Here is an 18,556-nt window from a genome sequence, read left to right as displayed (position 1 = left end):
ACAAGCACCTAACATAATCACCTAACATAAGCACCTAACATAATCACCTAACATAAGCACCTAACATAATCACCTAACATAATCACCTAACATAATCACCTAACATAATCACCTAACATAATCACCTAACATAATCATCTAACATAAGCACCTAACATAATCACCTGACATAATCACCTAACATAAGCACCTAACTTAATCACCTAACATACGCACCTAACATAATCACCTAACATAATCACCTAACATAAGCACCTAACATAAGCACCTAACATAAGCACCTAACATAATCACCTAACATAATCACCTAACATAATCATCTAACATAATCATCTAACATAATCACCTAACATAAGCACCGTACATACGCACCTAACATAATCACCTAACATAATCACCTAACATAATCACCTAACATAAGCACCTAACATAATCACCTAACATAATCACCGTACATAATCACCGTACATAATCACCGTACATAAGCACCCAACATAAGCACCTAACATAATCACCTAACATAATCACCTAACATAATCATCTAACATAAGCACCTAACATAATCACCTAACATAATCACCTAACATAATCATCTAACATAATCACCTAACATAATCATCTAACATAATCACCTAACATAAGCACCTAACTTAATCACCTAACATAATCACCTAACATAATCACCTAACATAAGCACCTAACATAATCACCTAACATAAGCACCGTACATAAGCACCTAACATAAGCACCTAACATAATCACCTAACATAAGCACCTAACTTAATCACCTAACATAATCACCTAACATAATCATCTAACATAATCACCTAACATAAGCACCTAACTTAATCACCTAACATAATCACCTAACATAATCACCTAACATAAGCACCTAACATAAGCACCTAACATAATCACCTAACATAAGCACCGTACATAAGCACCTAACATAAGCACCTAACATAATCACCTAACATAAGCACCGTACATAAGCACCTAACATAATCACCTAACATAATCACCTAACATAATCACCTAACATAAGCACCTAACTTAATCACCTAACATAATCACCTAACATAAGCACCTAACATAATCACCTAACATAATCACCTAACATAATCACCTAACATAATCACCTAACATAATCACCTAACATAATCATCTAACATAATCACCGTACATAAGCACCTAACATAATCACCTAACATAATCACCTAACATAATCACCTAACATAATCACCTAACATAATCACCTAACATACGCACCTAACATAATCACCTAACATAATCACCTAACATACGCACCTAACATAATCACCTAACATAAGCACCTAACATAAGCACCTAACAAAATCACCTAACATAATCACCTAACATAATCATCTAATATAATCACCTAACATAATCACCTAACATAATCACCTAACATAATCACCTAACATAATCACCTAACATAAGCACCTAACATAATCACCTAACATAATCACCTAACATAATCACCTAACATAATCACCTAACATAAGCACCTAACATAATCACCTAACATAATCACCTAACATAAGCACCTAACATAAGCACCTAACATAATCACCTAACATAATCACCTAACATAAGCACCTAACATAAGCACCTAACATAAGCACCTAACATAATCACCTAACATAATCACCTAACATAATCACCTAACATAATCACCTAACACAAGCACCTAACATAATCACCTAACATAAGCACCTAACATAATCACCTAACATAAGCACCTAACATAATCACCTAACATAATCACCTAACATAATCACCTAACATAATCACCTAACATAATCACCTAACATAAGCACCTAACATAAGCACCTAACATAATCACCTAACATAATCACCTAACATAATCACCTAACATAATCACCTAACACAAGCACCTAACATAATCACCTAACATAAGCACCTAACATAATCACCTAACATAAGCACCTAACATAATCACCTAACATAATCACCTAACATAATCACCTAACATAATCACCTAACATAATCACCTAACATAATCATCTAACATAAGCACCTAACATAATCACCTGACATAATCACCTAACATAAGCACCTAACTTAATCACCTAACATACGCACCTAACATAATCACCTAACATAATCACCTAACATAAGCACCTAACATAAGCACCTAACATAAGCACCTAACATAATCACCTAACATAATCACCTAACATAATCATCTAACATAATCATCTAACATAATCACCTAACATAAGCACCGTACATACGCACCTAACATAATCACCTAACATAATCACCTAACATAATCACCTAACATAAGCACCTAACATAATCACCTAACATAATCACCGTACATAATCACCGTACATAATCACCGTACATAAGCACCCAACATAAGCACCTAACATAATCACCTAACATAATCACCTAACATAATCATCTAACATAAGCACCTAACATAATCACCTAACATAATCACCTAACATAATCATCTAACATAATCACCTAACATAATCATCTAACATAATCACCTAACATAAGCACCTAACTTAATCACCTAACATAATCACCTAACATAATCACCTAACATAAGCACCTAACATAATCACCTAACATAAGCACCGTACATAAGCACCTAACATAAGCACCTAACATAATCACCTAACATAAGCACCTAACTTAATCACCTAACATAATCACCTAACATAATCATCTAACATAATCACCTAACATAAGCACCTAACTTAATCACCTAACATAATCACCTAACATAATCACCTAACATAAGCACCTAACATAAGCACCTAACATAATCACCTAACATAAGCACCGTACATAAGCACCTAACATAAGCACCTAACATAATCACCTAACATAAGCACCGTACATAAGCACCTAACATAATCACCTAACATAATCACCTAACATAATCACCTAACATAAGCACCTAACTTAATCACCTAACATAATCACCTAACATAAGCACCTAACATAATCACCTAACATAATCACCTAACATAATCACCTAACATAATCACCTAACATAATCACCTAACATAATCATCTAACATAATCACTGTACATAAGCACCTAACATAATCACCTAACATAATCACCTAACATAATCACCTAACATAATCACCTAACATAATCACCTAACATACGCACCTAACATAATCACCTAACATAATCACCTAACATACGCACCTAACATAATCACCTAACATAAGCACCTAACATAAGCACCTAACAAAATCACCTAACATAATCACCTAACATAATCATCTAATATAATCACCTAACATAATCACCTAACATAATCACCTAACATAATCACCTAACATAAGCACCTAACATAATCACCTAACATAATCACCTAACATAATCACCTAACATAATCACCTAACATAAGCACCTAACATAATCACCTAACATAATCACCTAACATAAGCACCTAACATAATCACCTAACATAAGCACCTAACATAAGCACCTAACACTATGATGCTCAACAGCGTACAGCTCTGTGACTTGTTTCAACATGATGAATTATACTGACCAGAACAAATAGCTCTGTGACTTGTTTCAACGTTTCTTTGGGGGGAAAAGACTTCTGGATACAAGCTATAATCTGGTGTTGACTGGATGGACCATAATTGTAAGTGGAAGAAATGCATTGTTGGTTTTGGTCTTTTCATAGGCCACGTTGACAATAATAAATTTATAAAATGACACCGGCTTTATCCTTTACAATTGTATTCAGTTGTGCTTGAAATGCTAGCTAAACAATAATATGATATATATTATTATGATAGAGGAAGGTAAGATGACTTTTTTCATGATTCCAGATTTAGGCTTTTTCTTCTTCTTCCAATGCAGATGTAACTTGCAGCACAAACTGTTAATTAACACTTTGATTGCCTAAGGCTAAATTCATGATATACCATCCGTTGCCATCTCTATTTGTCTATGGAGAAGTTCCCCTTCTTTGCAGGGCTATAACTTTTTAAATTCTATTGCTACATTGCCATTATTAGGGCCCATTCAAGGTCCTATATGTATTGTTCATTGTGTAGCAACGTTAAACTTTTTCATTCACATATTCATAGTAAAATATGGTCTAAAGTATAAGTATGTTTTCATCTCTTTCTGCAGCTTTCTCCAGAACGTGATTTATAGCCCCAAATGCATTATATTGATGATGAAATACAGTTTGGTAGGAATCTGTGCGAGATAAAAAAAATCCAATTGGACGTACTTCTAGAAGTTTCTACGTATCATCTGATGATGACCGGATGGGCGGGGGATCGTTTATAATTCCGTGGGCAGCGTTATATCATTCATCTAGTGTGGGTGATATGATCATCAGAGCAGTTTATATCGAACACGTTCAAAAATAACGCTGAATCTTACCGTATCTTCCTCGCGCCGTTGGACGATGAGCGTGGACCTGAAATATTCCTATTATGGGATGTAGAAATATGCGATCTATTTCCAGGTTGTATAATAGTATATACGTCCAAATCATGTTGTTTATCGAGTTATTGGCAACGGATCGCTATGTATTGTGTCGAGATCGAGTCCCGGGACCTATAGAGAGTGCCCGGAAGTAATATGGACGATCACCACTTCATCCACATGACTTCCTGTTTGGCACTTCTGCCGATCAGCCACCAGATGGCGCTCTTGAACCGCTAGAGGGTTGAGAGGAGGCCAGCACTGTGTCTCAGGGCTGCGGAGGAAAAATATGATTTCGATCACAGATTTTTGAAATATTGATATTAAAGACGAGTTAGGGCGTCCTCTGCAACTTTAGCATGGCTAGGAAAGACGCCTAAACACGTTTTCGGCACTTAAAGTGTTAAGCATTACATCACGCGACGGAGTGTGTTATACTCATTCGATCACGCCTAGGGGTGGTTGTTAGGCCCGACACGCAGCGGAGGATCGTTAGACCCCCCTAGGTGTGATCTAATGAGTATAACACACGACTTCAAGTGATTTAATGCTTTTATACAATGGCCGAATTCACCCAACCTTATTGCTATACAATAAACACACAGTAATAGAAGCATAATGGAGATTTATTCACAAAACCATCCACAGAGAAAGTAGATCCAATTTTTCTTTTGTTTCACAATGGGTCATGACAAACCAATTACATAATCCAACATATGTGTAACGAACTAACATATTCCAGTTGACTATCTTTTTTGGAGGATTCGTTCAAAATATATTCATACTTCCATTTGTCTATCTATGGCGGACTCATTCAGAAAAAGTCATTGGGTTGTGGGAGGGATCTGGGGTTCGAAATAACAACGGCTAACTTGACTGGTTCAGCCAATCAGAATCAAGATACTTGCATGCCATTGTATAATTTAAGTTAATGATCGAATTCATTGTAAATCCAGGTCCATTTCCACGGGAGCCCAGTTCAGCTGGTGCGGATTAGGAACCCCTGGGGTCAGGTGGAGTGGACCGGCCCCTGGAGCGACGAGTGAGTACCATGCTGATGTTCTGATGATGTATAATATAGTCACGTTGATGATATATAGCAGGGGTTCTCAAACCTTTTTATGCCACAACCCCATTTTATTTAGGATTTCTTTTTGGTGACCCCACACTTAATGCATCGCGCAATTTCAACGTGGAAATAAGGAATATCAAAATAAAAGCACACGTTGTTGAACTTGATCATGCATATTTATTAGAACATTTTATTACAGCACTATGTTATCAATACACATTTATAAAAATAGGCATATTTAGCCTAAATATGTTGCCAGAACATAACATTTTTTTTTTTTTTTTTTTTTGCCAATACACTGTCACCTACCCACGACCCCACTTTGGGTCGCAACCCGTAGTTTGAGAACCGCTGATATATAGTAAAAAGTCAAAATAAAGAGTTTACTATTAAAACTTGTCAGACATACTTCAGCTATTGATTTATATATAGCTATATTTGAAGGGGGGGGGGGGTGGAGTCTAAATTAACACTTTGGACGCCACAGCGATATGCCTGATGTGTTGTTAAAATCGTGACGCTCTAAAATACAGTATAGGAATACGAGGCGGTGTTTGCAGGGCTATAACTATATTCTATAGTATAGCTATGGATACAATACTATGGCCCATTTGACATCGACTATCTATCGTTCAATATGTGTTAAAGAAAAAAAAATGCATCCATACATTCCCGTTTTATACCATGGTGAATATGACTATAGTTTTAGAATAATCCTGTCTAATCCCAGAAAACGACGCTATGCAGGAATACGTGCAATTCACTAAAACATTGCCATTTCTAGCCTGTACACGCTACTATTTTTAAATCTATATTATCTGTATTATGTTTCATCATGAATGCATGAAAGGGTGGGGGGGGGGTAGTTTTTTGATGCTTTGATCGTCACCAACGGCACACGTTGTGGAGTAAAATACACACATATATTGTGATCAATGTGAAATCATGGTTACCTTCACTAGGATGTGCCCCAAAAAGAATATTCCAATTATCTGATCGCGAGTCCCAGTATTGGTGTCGATTGTGTCGCCAACATAATCCACCACACATCATGCACCGGGAGCAATTCACTCTTCTCAATCCGACCGTTATAACCGGCCCCCTTGCCCGACCAATAGAAATCCGACCGGAGACTTGTCTGCCACCTGGATGCGGCCGGTATTGCACTTTTGCATTCTCAGGACGGATTTATGTTAACCCAGATGTCCGTGTGCCTGTAATGAATGGAAATATCGAATAAAAGAAATAACGATGAAAACCCGACTATACTCGGGTTTTCGGGGGTCCTGGCGCTCGACGCATAGTGAGATAACCCGACTATCATCGGGTCTGGCGTGCAAAGTGTTAATGGAGACTTTTCACTGTCTGACCGGTAAGGGGAAAACAACAACCAAGGCTTATGATGCTTTGCAATTGATTTTACAACCGTGAAGATATGAAGAAAATATATATCGCAAAAATATAATGTGGCGATTTATAAAGATATCAATCCAGCTCCTGTTGTTCTCAGTGGTGTTTACCCCCTTATCACCCAACAGATACATGCCTTTAGTCTACATCTTAACGTTGATAGTGAAACATATGAAAAATACTTTATTGATCATACTAACGTTTCAGTCTGACCTATCGATCAATACATTGTGATGCTTTGAGGGAGAGCAGTGTGTGTTTCTCCAGACAGGATACAATGAAAACATACAGTGCGCTGCTAGCAGGACAAAACCTCATAACTCCAAAAACCCAACTTTTCAGCAAAAAAACTAACACAGATTTGAGGGTGAATAGAGTTAGGAGGTTTAGACAGATGGTCGGTTTAATGCTTTCCCATTGTTTAAACGTTGTAAAACCCACACACACATATGGAGGATGATCTACGGAGTCAGGGCCGGACTGGGGAAATAATTCATACCGGGAGATATAGCGCGAAATATAGCCCCAATCAGGCCACTTTTTAAGCGGGGGGTCTGGGGGTCCCCCACCCGGAAGATTTTAGTTACAAAGACTTAATTTCCTGCATTCTGGTGAATTTTAGTGCATGTGAATCACAAACTAATGAGCCAACAATTGCTTAGTACAGTGTACTGTTATGAACCTCAAATAAAACTGTTGTGGCACTAGCAATGGTACTCTCTCCACCTTCAAAAAGAAAAAAGCAAGAGCACAACATATTTTTCTATTTACTATTATAATACAGTTAACCACTCTCTCCACCTATTCAAACAAGTCAAGAGCACAATACCATATTCACTTTACTGATGCACTACCCATCAACAGTTAAAATAGCCCTTTACACAAACATTAAATAACAGACCTTCATTACAATACTATAATAACAGTAGCCACTGCCAGAATAGTGACACATGTATCACATGTGGTGAGCACACGCATGCATGCACAACGAAGACAGAAGATTGCGTTGTCTCAATAATTTTAACTATAAAATTAGCTCAAAGTATGAGCTCACTGACTGAAATTTCCAACAAAAAGCATCAATTGTCAAATAATATTGATTACATTAACTAGACTACGGTAGATGTTTTTGAGGAAATTAGAAAGGGAACAACAACTTAACCCTTGTGTCTGATCAGATTCTTATTTGTTTGATAACTTTGCAGTGATTATGTTTGTAGCCAATGTGGCAAGGGTGTGTAATCTTTGAATTATCTTGGAATTATTTTGACTCTCTCTTTCATAAATTGTTTATTCAACTTCAGCCCCAATCATAACCACCACATATTGTTTTTTGTAATGTCAGATTTAACAACTCCTTTTGGGAGTGTGCCATCTGCCATTCCATTTGCCGCCTCCACTGTCAATCAGTTGTATCGCCTGGTCCCGCCTCCACCAATCACAAGCGGCAGCACGGCTCCATTGTGTGTGTGTGTGTTAGTGTGATAGTTCTCCAACTCTGTCGCAGACAGTGAAATCCTGGTTGTTCCCCACCCACCTGGTTATCTAAAAACTATCGCGCCGCGTCGCCGCCACAACTAGAAACAATGGCCTGGCAAAAAATAAATAAAAAATTATAATAAAAAATATATATAATATTTTTTTTTTTATATAATATTTTTTTTATCTGTGCAGGCCAGGCCAGCGGGAAAACTCCCGGTGCTCCCGATGGCCAGTCCGGGCCTGTACGGAGTTGATTTATATATAAAAAAAATATATATGGAGTTATGAGGTTTTGTCCCACCAGCAGCGAGTGGGAACATGCACTACAAGGGGATTGAAGATGCTGTTTTAACAGAATGTTAACGCCTTTAGAAAGGATAGTATGAGCAGCGCAAACACTGTTTATTACTTGTTTGTGTTACAGTTAGAGGAGCGTGAACATTGTTTATTACTTGTTTGTGTTACAGTTAGAGGAGCGTGAACATTGTTTATTACTTGTTTGTGTTACAGTTAGTGGAGCGTGAACATTGTTTATTACTTGTTTGTGTTACAGTTAGAGGAGCGTGAACATTGTTTATTACTTGTTTGTGTTACAGTTAGAGGAGCGTGAACATTGTTTATTACTTGTTTGTGTTACAGTTATAGGAGCGTGAACATTGTTTATTACTTGTTTGTGTTACTGTTAGAGGAGCGTGAACATTGTTTATTACTTGTTTGTGTTACAGTTAGTGGAGCGTGAACATTGTTTATTACTTGTTTGTGTTACAGTTAGAGGAGCGTGAACATTGTTTATTACTTGTTTGTGTTACAGTTAGTGGAGCGTGAACATTGTTTATTACTTGTTTGTGTTACAGTTAGAGGAGCGTGAACATTGTTTATTACTTGTTTGTGTTACAGTTAGTGGAGCGTGAACATTGTTTATTACTTGTTTGTGTTACAGTTAGAGGAGCGTGAACATTGTTTATTACTTGTTTGTGTTACAGTTAGAGGAGCGTGAACATTGTTTATTACTTGTTTGTGTTACAGTTAGAGGAGCGTGAACATTGTTTATTACTTGTTTGTGTTACAGTTAGTGGAGCGCGAACATTGTTTATTACTTGTTTGTGTTACAGTTAGTGGAGCGTGAACATTGTTTATTACTTGTTTGTGTTACAGTTAGAGGAGCGTGAACATTGTTTATTACTTGTTTGTGTTACAGTTAGTGGAGCGTGAACATTGTTTATTACTTGTTTGTGTTACAGTTAGAGGAGCGTGAACATTGTTTATTACTTGTTTGTGTTACAGTTAGAGGAGCGTGAACATTGTTTATTACTTGTTTGTGTTACAGTTAGAGGAGCGTGAACATTGTTTATTACTTGTTTGTGTTACAGTTAGTGGAGCGTGAACATTGTTTATTACTTGTTTGTGTTACAGTTAGAGGAGCGTGAACATTGTTTATTACTTGTTTGTGTTACAGTTAGAGGAGCGTGAACATTGTTTATTACTTGTTTGTGTTACAGTTAGTGGAGCGTGAACATTGTTTATTACTTGTTTGTGTTACAGTTAGAGGAGCGTGAACATTGTTTATTACTTGTTTGTGTTACAGTTAGTGGAGCGTGAACATTGTTTATTACTTGTTTGTGTTACAGTTAGTGGAGCGTGAACATTGTTTATTACTTGTTTGTGTTACAGTTAGTGGAGCGTGAACATTGTTTATTACTTGTTTGTGTTACAGTTAGTGGAGCGTGAACATTGTTTATTACTTGTTTGTGTTACAGTTAGTGGAGCGTGAACATTGTTTATTACTTGTTTGTGTTACAGTTAGTGGAGCGTGAACATTGTTTATTACTTGTTTGTGTTACAGTTAGTGGAGCGTGAACATTGTTTATTACTTGTTTGTGTTACAGTTAGTGGAGCATGAACATTGTTTATTACTTGTTTGTGTTACAGTTAGAGGAGCGTGAACATTGTTTATTACTTGTTTGTGTTACAGTTAGAGGAGCGTGAACATTGTTTATTACTTGTTTGTGTTACAGTTAGAGGAGCGTGAACATTGTTTATTACTTGTTTGTGTTACAGTTAGTGGAGCGTGAACATTGTTTATTACTTGTTTGTGTTACAGTTAGTGGAGCGTGAACATTGTTTATTACTTGTTTGTGTTACAGTTAGTGGAGCGTGAACATTGTTTATTACTTGTTTGTGTTACAGTTAGTGGTTTCCTAAACACATCTCAAACACATCTCAACTATTCATTATCTTGTTTTGTCCATAAAGTGTCGGCGAGAATAAATCTCTCCTAACTTTATCGCCACCAGTTCAAAGGAATGGGACGGCGTGCAGCCTGACGAGAGATCTGGCCTGGGCCACGCGGCAGAAGACGGAGAGTTCTGGTGGGTCACATGTCTTTATTACAGTAGTTCTGGTGGGTCACATGTCTTTATTACAGTAGTTCTGGTGGGTCACATGTCTTTATTACAGAGTTCTGGTGGGTCACATGTCTTTATTACAGTAGTTCTGGTCACATGTCTTTATTACAGAGTTCTGGTGGGTCACATATCTTTATTACAGTAGTTCTGGTCACATGTCTTTATTACAGAGTTCTGGTGGGTCACATGTCTTTATTACAGTAGTTCTGGTCACATGTCTTTATTACAGAGTTCTGGTCACATGTTTTTATTACAGAGTTCTGGTCACATGTTTTTATTACAGAGTTCTTGTGGGTCACATGTCTTTATTACAGAGTTCTGGTCACATGTCTTTATTACAGAGTTCTGGTGGGTCACATGTCTTTATTACAGAACTCATCTTCACAGCGGCGAGGGCCGAAGATTATCCCACAAAATACACCAGCGGCTTCAGTCACGAGTATTTTGAGATAATATGGGCTCTAGAATGCGATCTTATTATATGTTGAATAATTTAAATCTATATCTTTTGTTTTTTTTGTATCGTATTTTCTCCTACAGTATGTTTTCATATTCTATCTCGTTTTTATCATCAGTGTGTGTTTGTTTCGTTGCCTGGCTGCAGGATGGCCTACTCGGACTTCCTAGGTCAGTATTCCAAGCTGGAGATCTGCAACCTGACGCCAGACACCATCACGAGCGACGGCGTGGGCCGCTGGTGCTACTCCCAGTTCCAGGGCATGTGGAGGGTGGGCTCCACCGCCGGAGGGTGCAGGAACCACTCAGGTAACCAGTCTGAGAGGGGAGGGGGCAGTGTCGTATATTCTAATCAATATCTAAGGTTATTTACAGTACAATGAGGTTGCTATCTGGAAAGGAAGAAGGATCATAATGATAGAATGGTCTCCTCATCTGACTTCAAATATAGCCAGTAGAGAAATAAGCTTGTGCAGCCAGACAACAGCGCTATAGTTTAAAACTCATATGATTTATTTTGCCAAAGGGCTCAGAGTGAATTAGAAGGTTGTTGTTTACATACAAGGATTATTTCATAGTACATCAAAACATGTTGTACAAATGATTAATAAGGTTTGCACATCAAACCCAGTCTGTACATAAAACAGTAGTCATGTTAACATCAATGAAATAGAGAATCTTACTGAGCATTTCACATGAGTAAACCTGGTCAAACAGATAGGAATCTATACATGTTACTCTAACCAACCATAATGGGTCCATGATTTTACTCACATGAAACGGCAGCATTCTCTGGATGTGCGGTGGAGAGAGACGCAGAACCCCCTGGTGGGGTGTCTGGCCTGTCTCTCTAACACTGCGTTTTCTATTATATACCCTGATATCCACCAATAATAGCAGTCTAGTAGTACGTTTTGGTCCAATCAGGTTTGTCTTCTGGGGGCGGTTCGCCCCCCCTCCCTGTCTTCCTCCTCGGGGTCTTCTTCCAGTATCAACAGCGGGGGGTCTTCATGTGGCTTTTTGATGAATGGACAGTTTAACACTAAAACCTTTTCTAATCTGTACCTTAAATGTAAGAAGTTACATATGTATTCAGCATTAACCCAATGTGGAGTTTGTCTATATTTTAATACCAGATTTCCTATATAAAGTATCACAAGCCTGCTTTTTCCCAGACTGAATTTATAGTTCTAAGGTTTAGATTCTAGCAAGCTTTACAACCAGAGTGAAATAGCATTATTACTTAAATAACCAGTTTGACATTCTAAATGATATTCAAATACCTTTTTATCTACTAAGTCAGTTTAATTAATATGATCTTGTTTGTGAATTAGTTTCCATGAACCTTTAGCAAAAGCAAGTTAGGTCTGTGACCAGACCTCTGTTTCTCTGCCTGTAATCTGTTCAGCTGTCTGCTGCTGAACTCTGCTCTCAGCTGAGTGTGACCACATTTACATACAATCCTCAGTCACACGAGTGGGGGTTTGTTGAAATGACTGTTTTCTGTAACCCCAGTATCACTTCCTTACTTAGCACTGTAAATCCACTCTGCTGTTAAAAAGGTACACCTGGCTTTTGCATTATGGTTTTCTCTAATTATTCACACATATTAGTTATGAAATACACAGTCAAGGATACCACAGCAGGAACCACACAGGTAACCGGTCTGAGAGGGGAAGGGGCCGGAACCACACAGGTAACCAGTCTGAGAGGGGAGGGGAGGGGGCCGGAACCACACAGGTAACCAGTCTGAGAGGGGAGGGGAGGGGGCAGGAACCACACAGGTAACCAGTCTGAGAGGGGAGGGGAGGGGGCAGGAACCACACAGGTAACCAGTCTGAGAGGGGAGGGGAGGGGGCCGGAACCACACAGGTAACCAGTCTGAGAGGGGAGGGGAGGGGAGGGGGCCGGAACCACACAGGTAACCAGTCTGAGAGGGGAGGGGAGGGGGCCGGAACCACACAGGTAACCAGTCTGAGAGGGGAGGGGAGGGGAGGGGAGGGGGCCGGAACCACACAGGTAACCAGTCTGAGAGGGGAGGGGAGGGGGCCGGAACCACACAGGTAACCAGTCTGAGAGGGGAGGGGAGGGGAGGGGGCCGGAACCACACAGGTAACCAGTCTGAGAGGGGAGGGGAGGGGAGGGGGCCGGAACCACACAGGTAACCAGTCTGAGAGGGGAGGGGAGGGGGCCGGAACCACACAGGTAACCAGTCTGAGAGGGGAGGGGGCCGGAACCACACAGGTAACCAGTCTGAGAGGGGAGGGGAGGGGAGGGGAGGGTGCCGGAACCACACAGGTAACCAGTCTGAGAGGGGAGGGGAGGGGAGGGGAGGGGAGGGGGCCGGAACCACACAGGTAACCAGTCTGAGAGGGGAGGGGAGGGGGCCGGAACCACACAGGTAACCAGTCTGAGAGGGGAGGGGAGGGGGCCGGAACCACACAGGTAACCAGTCTGAGAGGGGAGGGGAGGGGAGGGGGCCGGAACCACACAGGTAACCAGTCTGAGAGGGGAGGGGAGGGGAGGGGGCCGGAACCACACAGGTAACCAGTCTGAGAGGGGAGGGGAGGGGAGGGGGCCGGAACCACACAGGTAACCAGTCTGAGAGGGGAGGGGAGGGGAGGGGAGGGGGCCGGAACCACACAGGTAACCAGTCTGAGAGGGGAGGGGAGGGGAGGGGGGGGGCCGGAACCACACAGGTAACCAGTCTGAGAGGGGAGGGGAGGGGGGGGGAGGGGGCCGGAACCACACAGGTAACCAGTCTGAGAGGGGAGGGGAGGGGAGGGGGGGGGCCGGAACCACACAGGTAACCAGTCTGAGAGGGGAGGGGAGGGGAGGGGAGGGGAGGGGAGGGGAGGGGAGGGGGCCGGAACCACACAGGTAACCAGTCTGAGAGGGGAGGGGAGGGGAGGGGAGGGGGCCGGAACCACACAGGTAACCAGTCTGAGAGGGGAGGGGAGGGGAGGGGAGGGGAGGGGAGGGGAGGGGAGGGGAGGGGGCCGGAACCACACAGGTAACCAGTCTGAGAGGGGAGGGGAGGGGGCCGGAACCACACAGGTAACCAGTCTGAGAGGGGAGGGGAGGGGAGGGGGCCGGAACCATGTGGAGGGGGCAGGAGGGGGCAGGAACCAGGCAGGTAACCAGTCTGAGAGGGGAGGGGGCAGGAACCTTGTGGAGGGGGCAGGAACCAGGCAGGTAACCAGTCAACCAGCACCTTAACATCTGGTATTCATGCTATTCTCTCATGCTATGTTAATATGCAAGTGTTTACATCACGGATGATGCTGATGTTAATATGTCAACCTGTCGACACAAACGACACAAATGTAAAATGTGCCCAAAGATACATTTACTTACTTACTTACTTATCCCCATTACACCGGCTGGCGCATAGGGCAGCAACAAAGTTTCTCCACTTGCATCTGTCTTTGGCCATCTAGTTTGGTACTCATGTGGGCCTTCACATCCAGATGGCCATCTAGTTTGGTACTCATGTGGGCCTTCACATCCAGATGGCCATCTAGTTTGGTACTCATGTGGGCCTTCACATCCAGATGGCCATCTAGTTTGGTACTCATGTGGGCCTTCACATCCAGATGGCCATCTAGTTTGGTACTCATGTGGGCCTTCACATCCAGATGGCCATCTAGTTTGGTACTCATGTGGGCCTTCACATCCAGATGTTGGGGTTTCTTTTGTTGCCGTTTCTGTAGTATCGTTTTTTTACAGAATAGGGTTGCTAGCCCTATGTCTAACCTCTGGCCATTGGAAGGGGTGGAGTTGGTTTGTTAGTCCTCTCCCCTAAACCTAGTGTCTTCCAGGTAATGGGTTACAGATAGGGATGTCCAATATTATCAGCCTACCGATATTATCGGCCGATATCGGCATAGAAATTAAGAGTTGGACAATATCCGTATATCGGTATCGGTAAAAAAGCCAATATCGAGCATCCCTAGTTACAGACTCACACCACATGAGACCAGACAGGCTTAAGGTTGTGTACAAGCTGTCCCGGCACGTCAAGCCCAACCAACTCCGGTTACCATGTAGGTGGCAGTTGACTAGCAATCTACTACTACTGACAACAAGAGACATTGAAAGATACATTGCTTTTCTCTTATCCTCCATATGGTGCACTTACCTCTCGCAGCCACAGGGTGGCAGACTTGCGCAGTGGAACCTTTAATTACAACAGTGATACCATGGCCATCCATGAATCTTACCTTAGCTCTACCACGGTGAAGTACTCATACTGTACAATACGTTAAAGGGGAACTATTTTACTATTTCTTTCACTATTTGGGCACTTTTACACTATTCCTGTGAGTCTATGGAACACCTCTGTAAGGTGTTTTAAAAAAAAATCATTGTTTTGTATTTCTAATCAAGTACTCAAAAACAGCATTTTTCTACCTCAAGATCTTAAGCCGTTTTGAGGCTGGGCTCCACCCACTGTGTGGCCTGGTGCCAACTGCCACATTATTATGCAGCTGAGAAATCTCTGACATCACAGATATGCAAATTTTCAGATGACTCAGTTCAGTGAGGGTGAATATTGTGATAGGAGAATTGGAAGAATGCGCCAATATGAGAATTAGAGACATAGATCCTATTAATATAAGTCCACATAGCTAGGAAACAATGCTAAACACTGAAAAAGGCCATTTATAAGATAGTTCCCCTTTAAGGTAAAACTGAAAATATCATCCCGTACCAGTTGTCCTACCGCGACACTTCTGTCTCCACAGCCACGTTCTGCTCCAACCCTCAGTTTGCCATCAAGCTCGACGATGTGGACGACGACCCCGATGACGGAGAGGACGGCTGCACCTTCCTGGTCGGCCTCATGCAGAAGGACGCGCGCAAGGAGAGACGCTTCGGACGCGATATGAACAGCATCGGATTCGCCATATACAAGGTTAGGGGACATTTCTATATACAAGGTTAGGGGACATTTCTATATACAAGGTTAGGGGACACAAGGTTATGGGACATTTCTATATACAAGGTTAGGGGTCATTTCTATATACAAGGTTAGGGGTCATTTCTATATACAAGGTTAGGGGACATTTCTATATACAAGGTTAGGGGTCATTTCTATATACAAGGTTAGGGGTCATTTCTATATATATGGTTGTATAGGGGACATTTCTATATTATGAGGTTTTAATATTGGGGACATTTATATATACAAGGCTGCAATAATAATTTGACGAGGAACCATGTAATTCGGTTTTGAAGATTTTTGGACAGCTGTGTATTTGTTGTAAAGTAAATCCAAATCCCTTCGAGTGTGAATGTGAGGACCTGAAAGTAGCAACTTACCCTTTTACTGTCTCTACTGTCTCTACTGTCTCTACTGTCTCTACTGTCTTTACTGTCTTTACTGTCTCTACTGTCTCTACTGTCTTTACTGTCTTCACTGTCTTCACTGTCTTCACTGTCTCTACTGTCTCTACTGTCTCCACTGTCTTCACTGTCTTTACTGTCTTCACTGTCTTCACTGTCTTCACTGTCTTTACGGTTTTTACGGTCTTCACTGTCTTCACTGTCTCTACTGTATTTACTGTCTTCACTGTATTTACTGTCTTCACTGTCTTTACTGTCTCTACTGTCTCTACTGTCTTCACTGTCTTTACTGTCTTCAACGACTTCACTGTCTTTACAGTCTTTACTGCCTCTACTGTCTTTACTGTACACATAATGTACACAACTCTCTAACTGACCACATTTACATAATTAGGACTGAAATTAATATGATTCTGTAAACATATGAGTATGATCATTTATTGATTGATGTGTTTTTCTGTGTTCACAGGTTCCAGAGGAGGTGTGTGGGATGTGTTCTCTCCCTGAGACCCTGACTGAGACCCTGACTGAGACACTGAGACACTGAGACACTGACTGAGACCCTGAGACACTGACTGAGACACTGAGACACTGACTGAGACCCTGAGACCCTGAGACACAGAGACACTGACTGAGACACTGAGACACAGAGACACTGAGACACAGAGACACAGAGACACTGAGACACTGACTGAGACACTGAGACACTGAGACACAGAGACACTGAGACACAGAGACACAGAGACACAGAGACACAGAGACACAGAGACACTGAGACACTGAGACACTGAGACACTGAGACACAGAGACACTGATACACTGACTGAGACACTGAGACACTGAGACACTGAGACACAGAGACACAGAGACACAGAGACACTGACTGAGACACTGAGACACTGACTGAGACCCTGAGACACTGACTGAGACACTGAGACACTGACTGAGACCCTGAGACCCTGAGACACTGAGACACAGAGACACTGACTGAGACCCTGAGACACTGAGACACAGAGACACTGAGACACAGAGACACAGAGACACTGATACACTGACTGAGACACTGAGACACTGAGACACTGAGACACTGAGACACAGAGACACAGAGACACTGATACACAGAAAGAGACACTGAGACACTGACAGAGACACTGAGACACAGAAAGAGACACTGATACACTGACAGAGACACTGACAGAGACACTGAGACACAGAGACACTGACTGAGACACTGAGACACTGACTGAGACCCTGAGACACTGACTGAGACACTGAGACACTGACTGAGACCCTGACAGAGACACTGAGACACAGAGACACTGACTGAGACACTGAGACACTGACTGAGACCCTGAGACACTGACTGAGACACTGAGACACTGACTGAGACCCTGAGACCCTGAGACACTGAGACACAGAGACACTGACTAAGACACTGAGACACTGAGAAACAGAGACACTGAGACACAGAGACACAGAGACACTGATACACTGACTGAGACACTGAGACACTGAGACACAGAGACACTGAGACACAGAGACACAGAGACACTGATACACTGACTGAGACACTGAGACACAGAGACACAGAGACACTGAGACACTGACTGAGACACTGAGACACAGAGACACAGAAAGAGACACTGAGACACTGACTGAGACACTGAGACACAGAGACACAGAAAGAGACACTGAGACACTGACAGAGACACTGAGACACAGAGACACAGAAAGAGACACTGAGACACTGACAGAGACACTGAGACACAGAGACACAGAAAGAGACACTGAGACACTGACAGAGACACTGACAGAGACACTGAGACACAGAGACACAGAAAGAGACACTGAGACACTGACAGAGACACTGAGACACAGAGACACAGAAAGAGACACTGAGACACTGACAGAG

The 18,556-nt window shown here is 41.6% G+C and overlaps 1 protein-coding gene across 1 annotated transcript in view; it reads left to right on the top strand.

The window, feature by feature from the left end:
• Window positions 1–18,556, top strand: part of capn8 (calpain 8) — a 60,349-nt gene that overhangs the window by 14,988 nt on the left and 26,805 nt on the right. Inside the window, exons 7-11 of the mRNA XM_084318528.1 lie at window positions 5,427–5,512; window positions 10,729–10,803; window positions 11,444–11,604; window positions 16,044–16,213; window positions 17,114–17,125. Of these exons, the coding sequence (XP_084174654.1) occupies window positions 5,427–5,512; window positions 10,729–10,803; window positions 11,444–11,604; window positions 16,044–16,213; window positions 17,114–17,125 (504 nt within the window). The remainder of the gene's footprint in view (window positions 1–5,426; window positions 5,513–10,728; window positions 10,804–11,443; window positions 11,605–16,043; window positions 16,214–17,113; window positions 17,126–18,556) is intronic.

Source organism: Notolepis coatsorum (genome assembly GCF_963971535.1).
Source record: "Notolepis coatsorum genome assembly, chromosome: 7".
Classification (NCBI taxonomy): domain Eukaryota; kingdom Metazoa; phylum Chordata; class Actinopteri; order Aulopiformes; family Paralepididae; genus Notolepis; species Notolepis coatsorum.
Note: the sequence above shows the minus strand (reverse complement) of the source record. Positions and strands in the feature narration are given on the sequence as shown.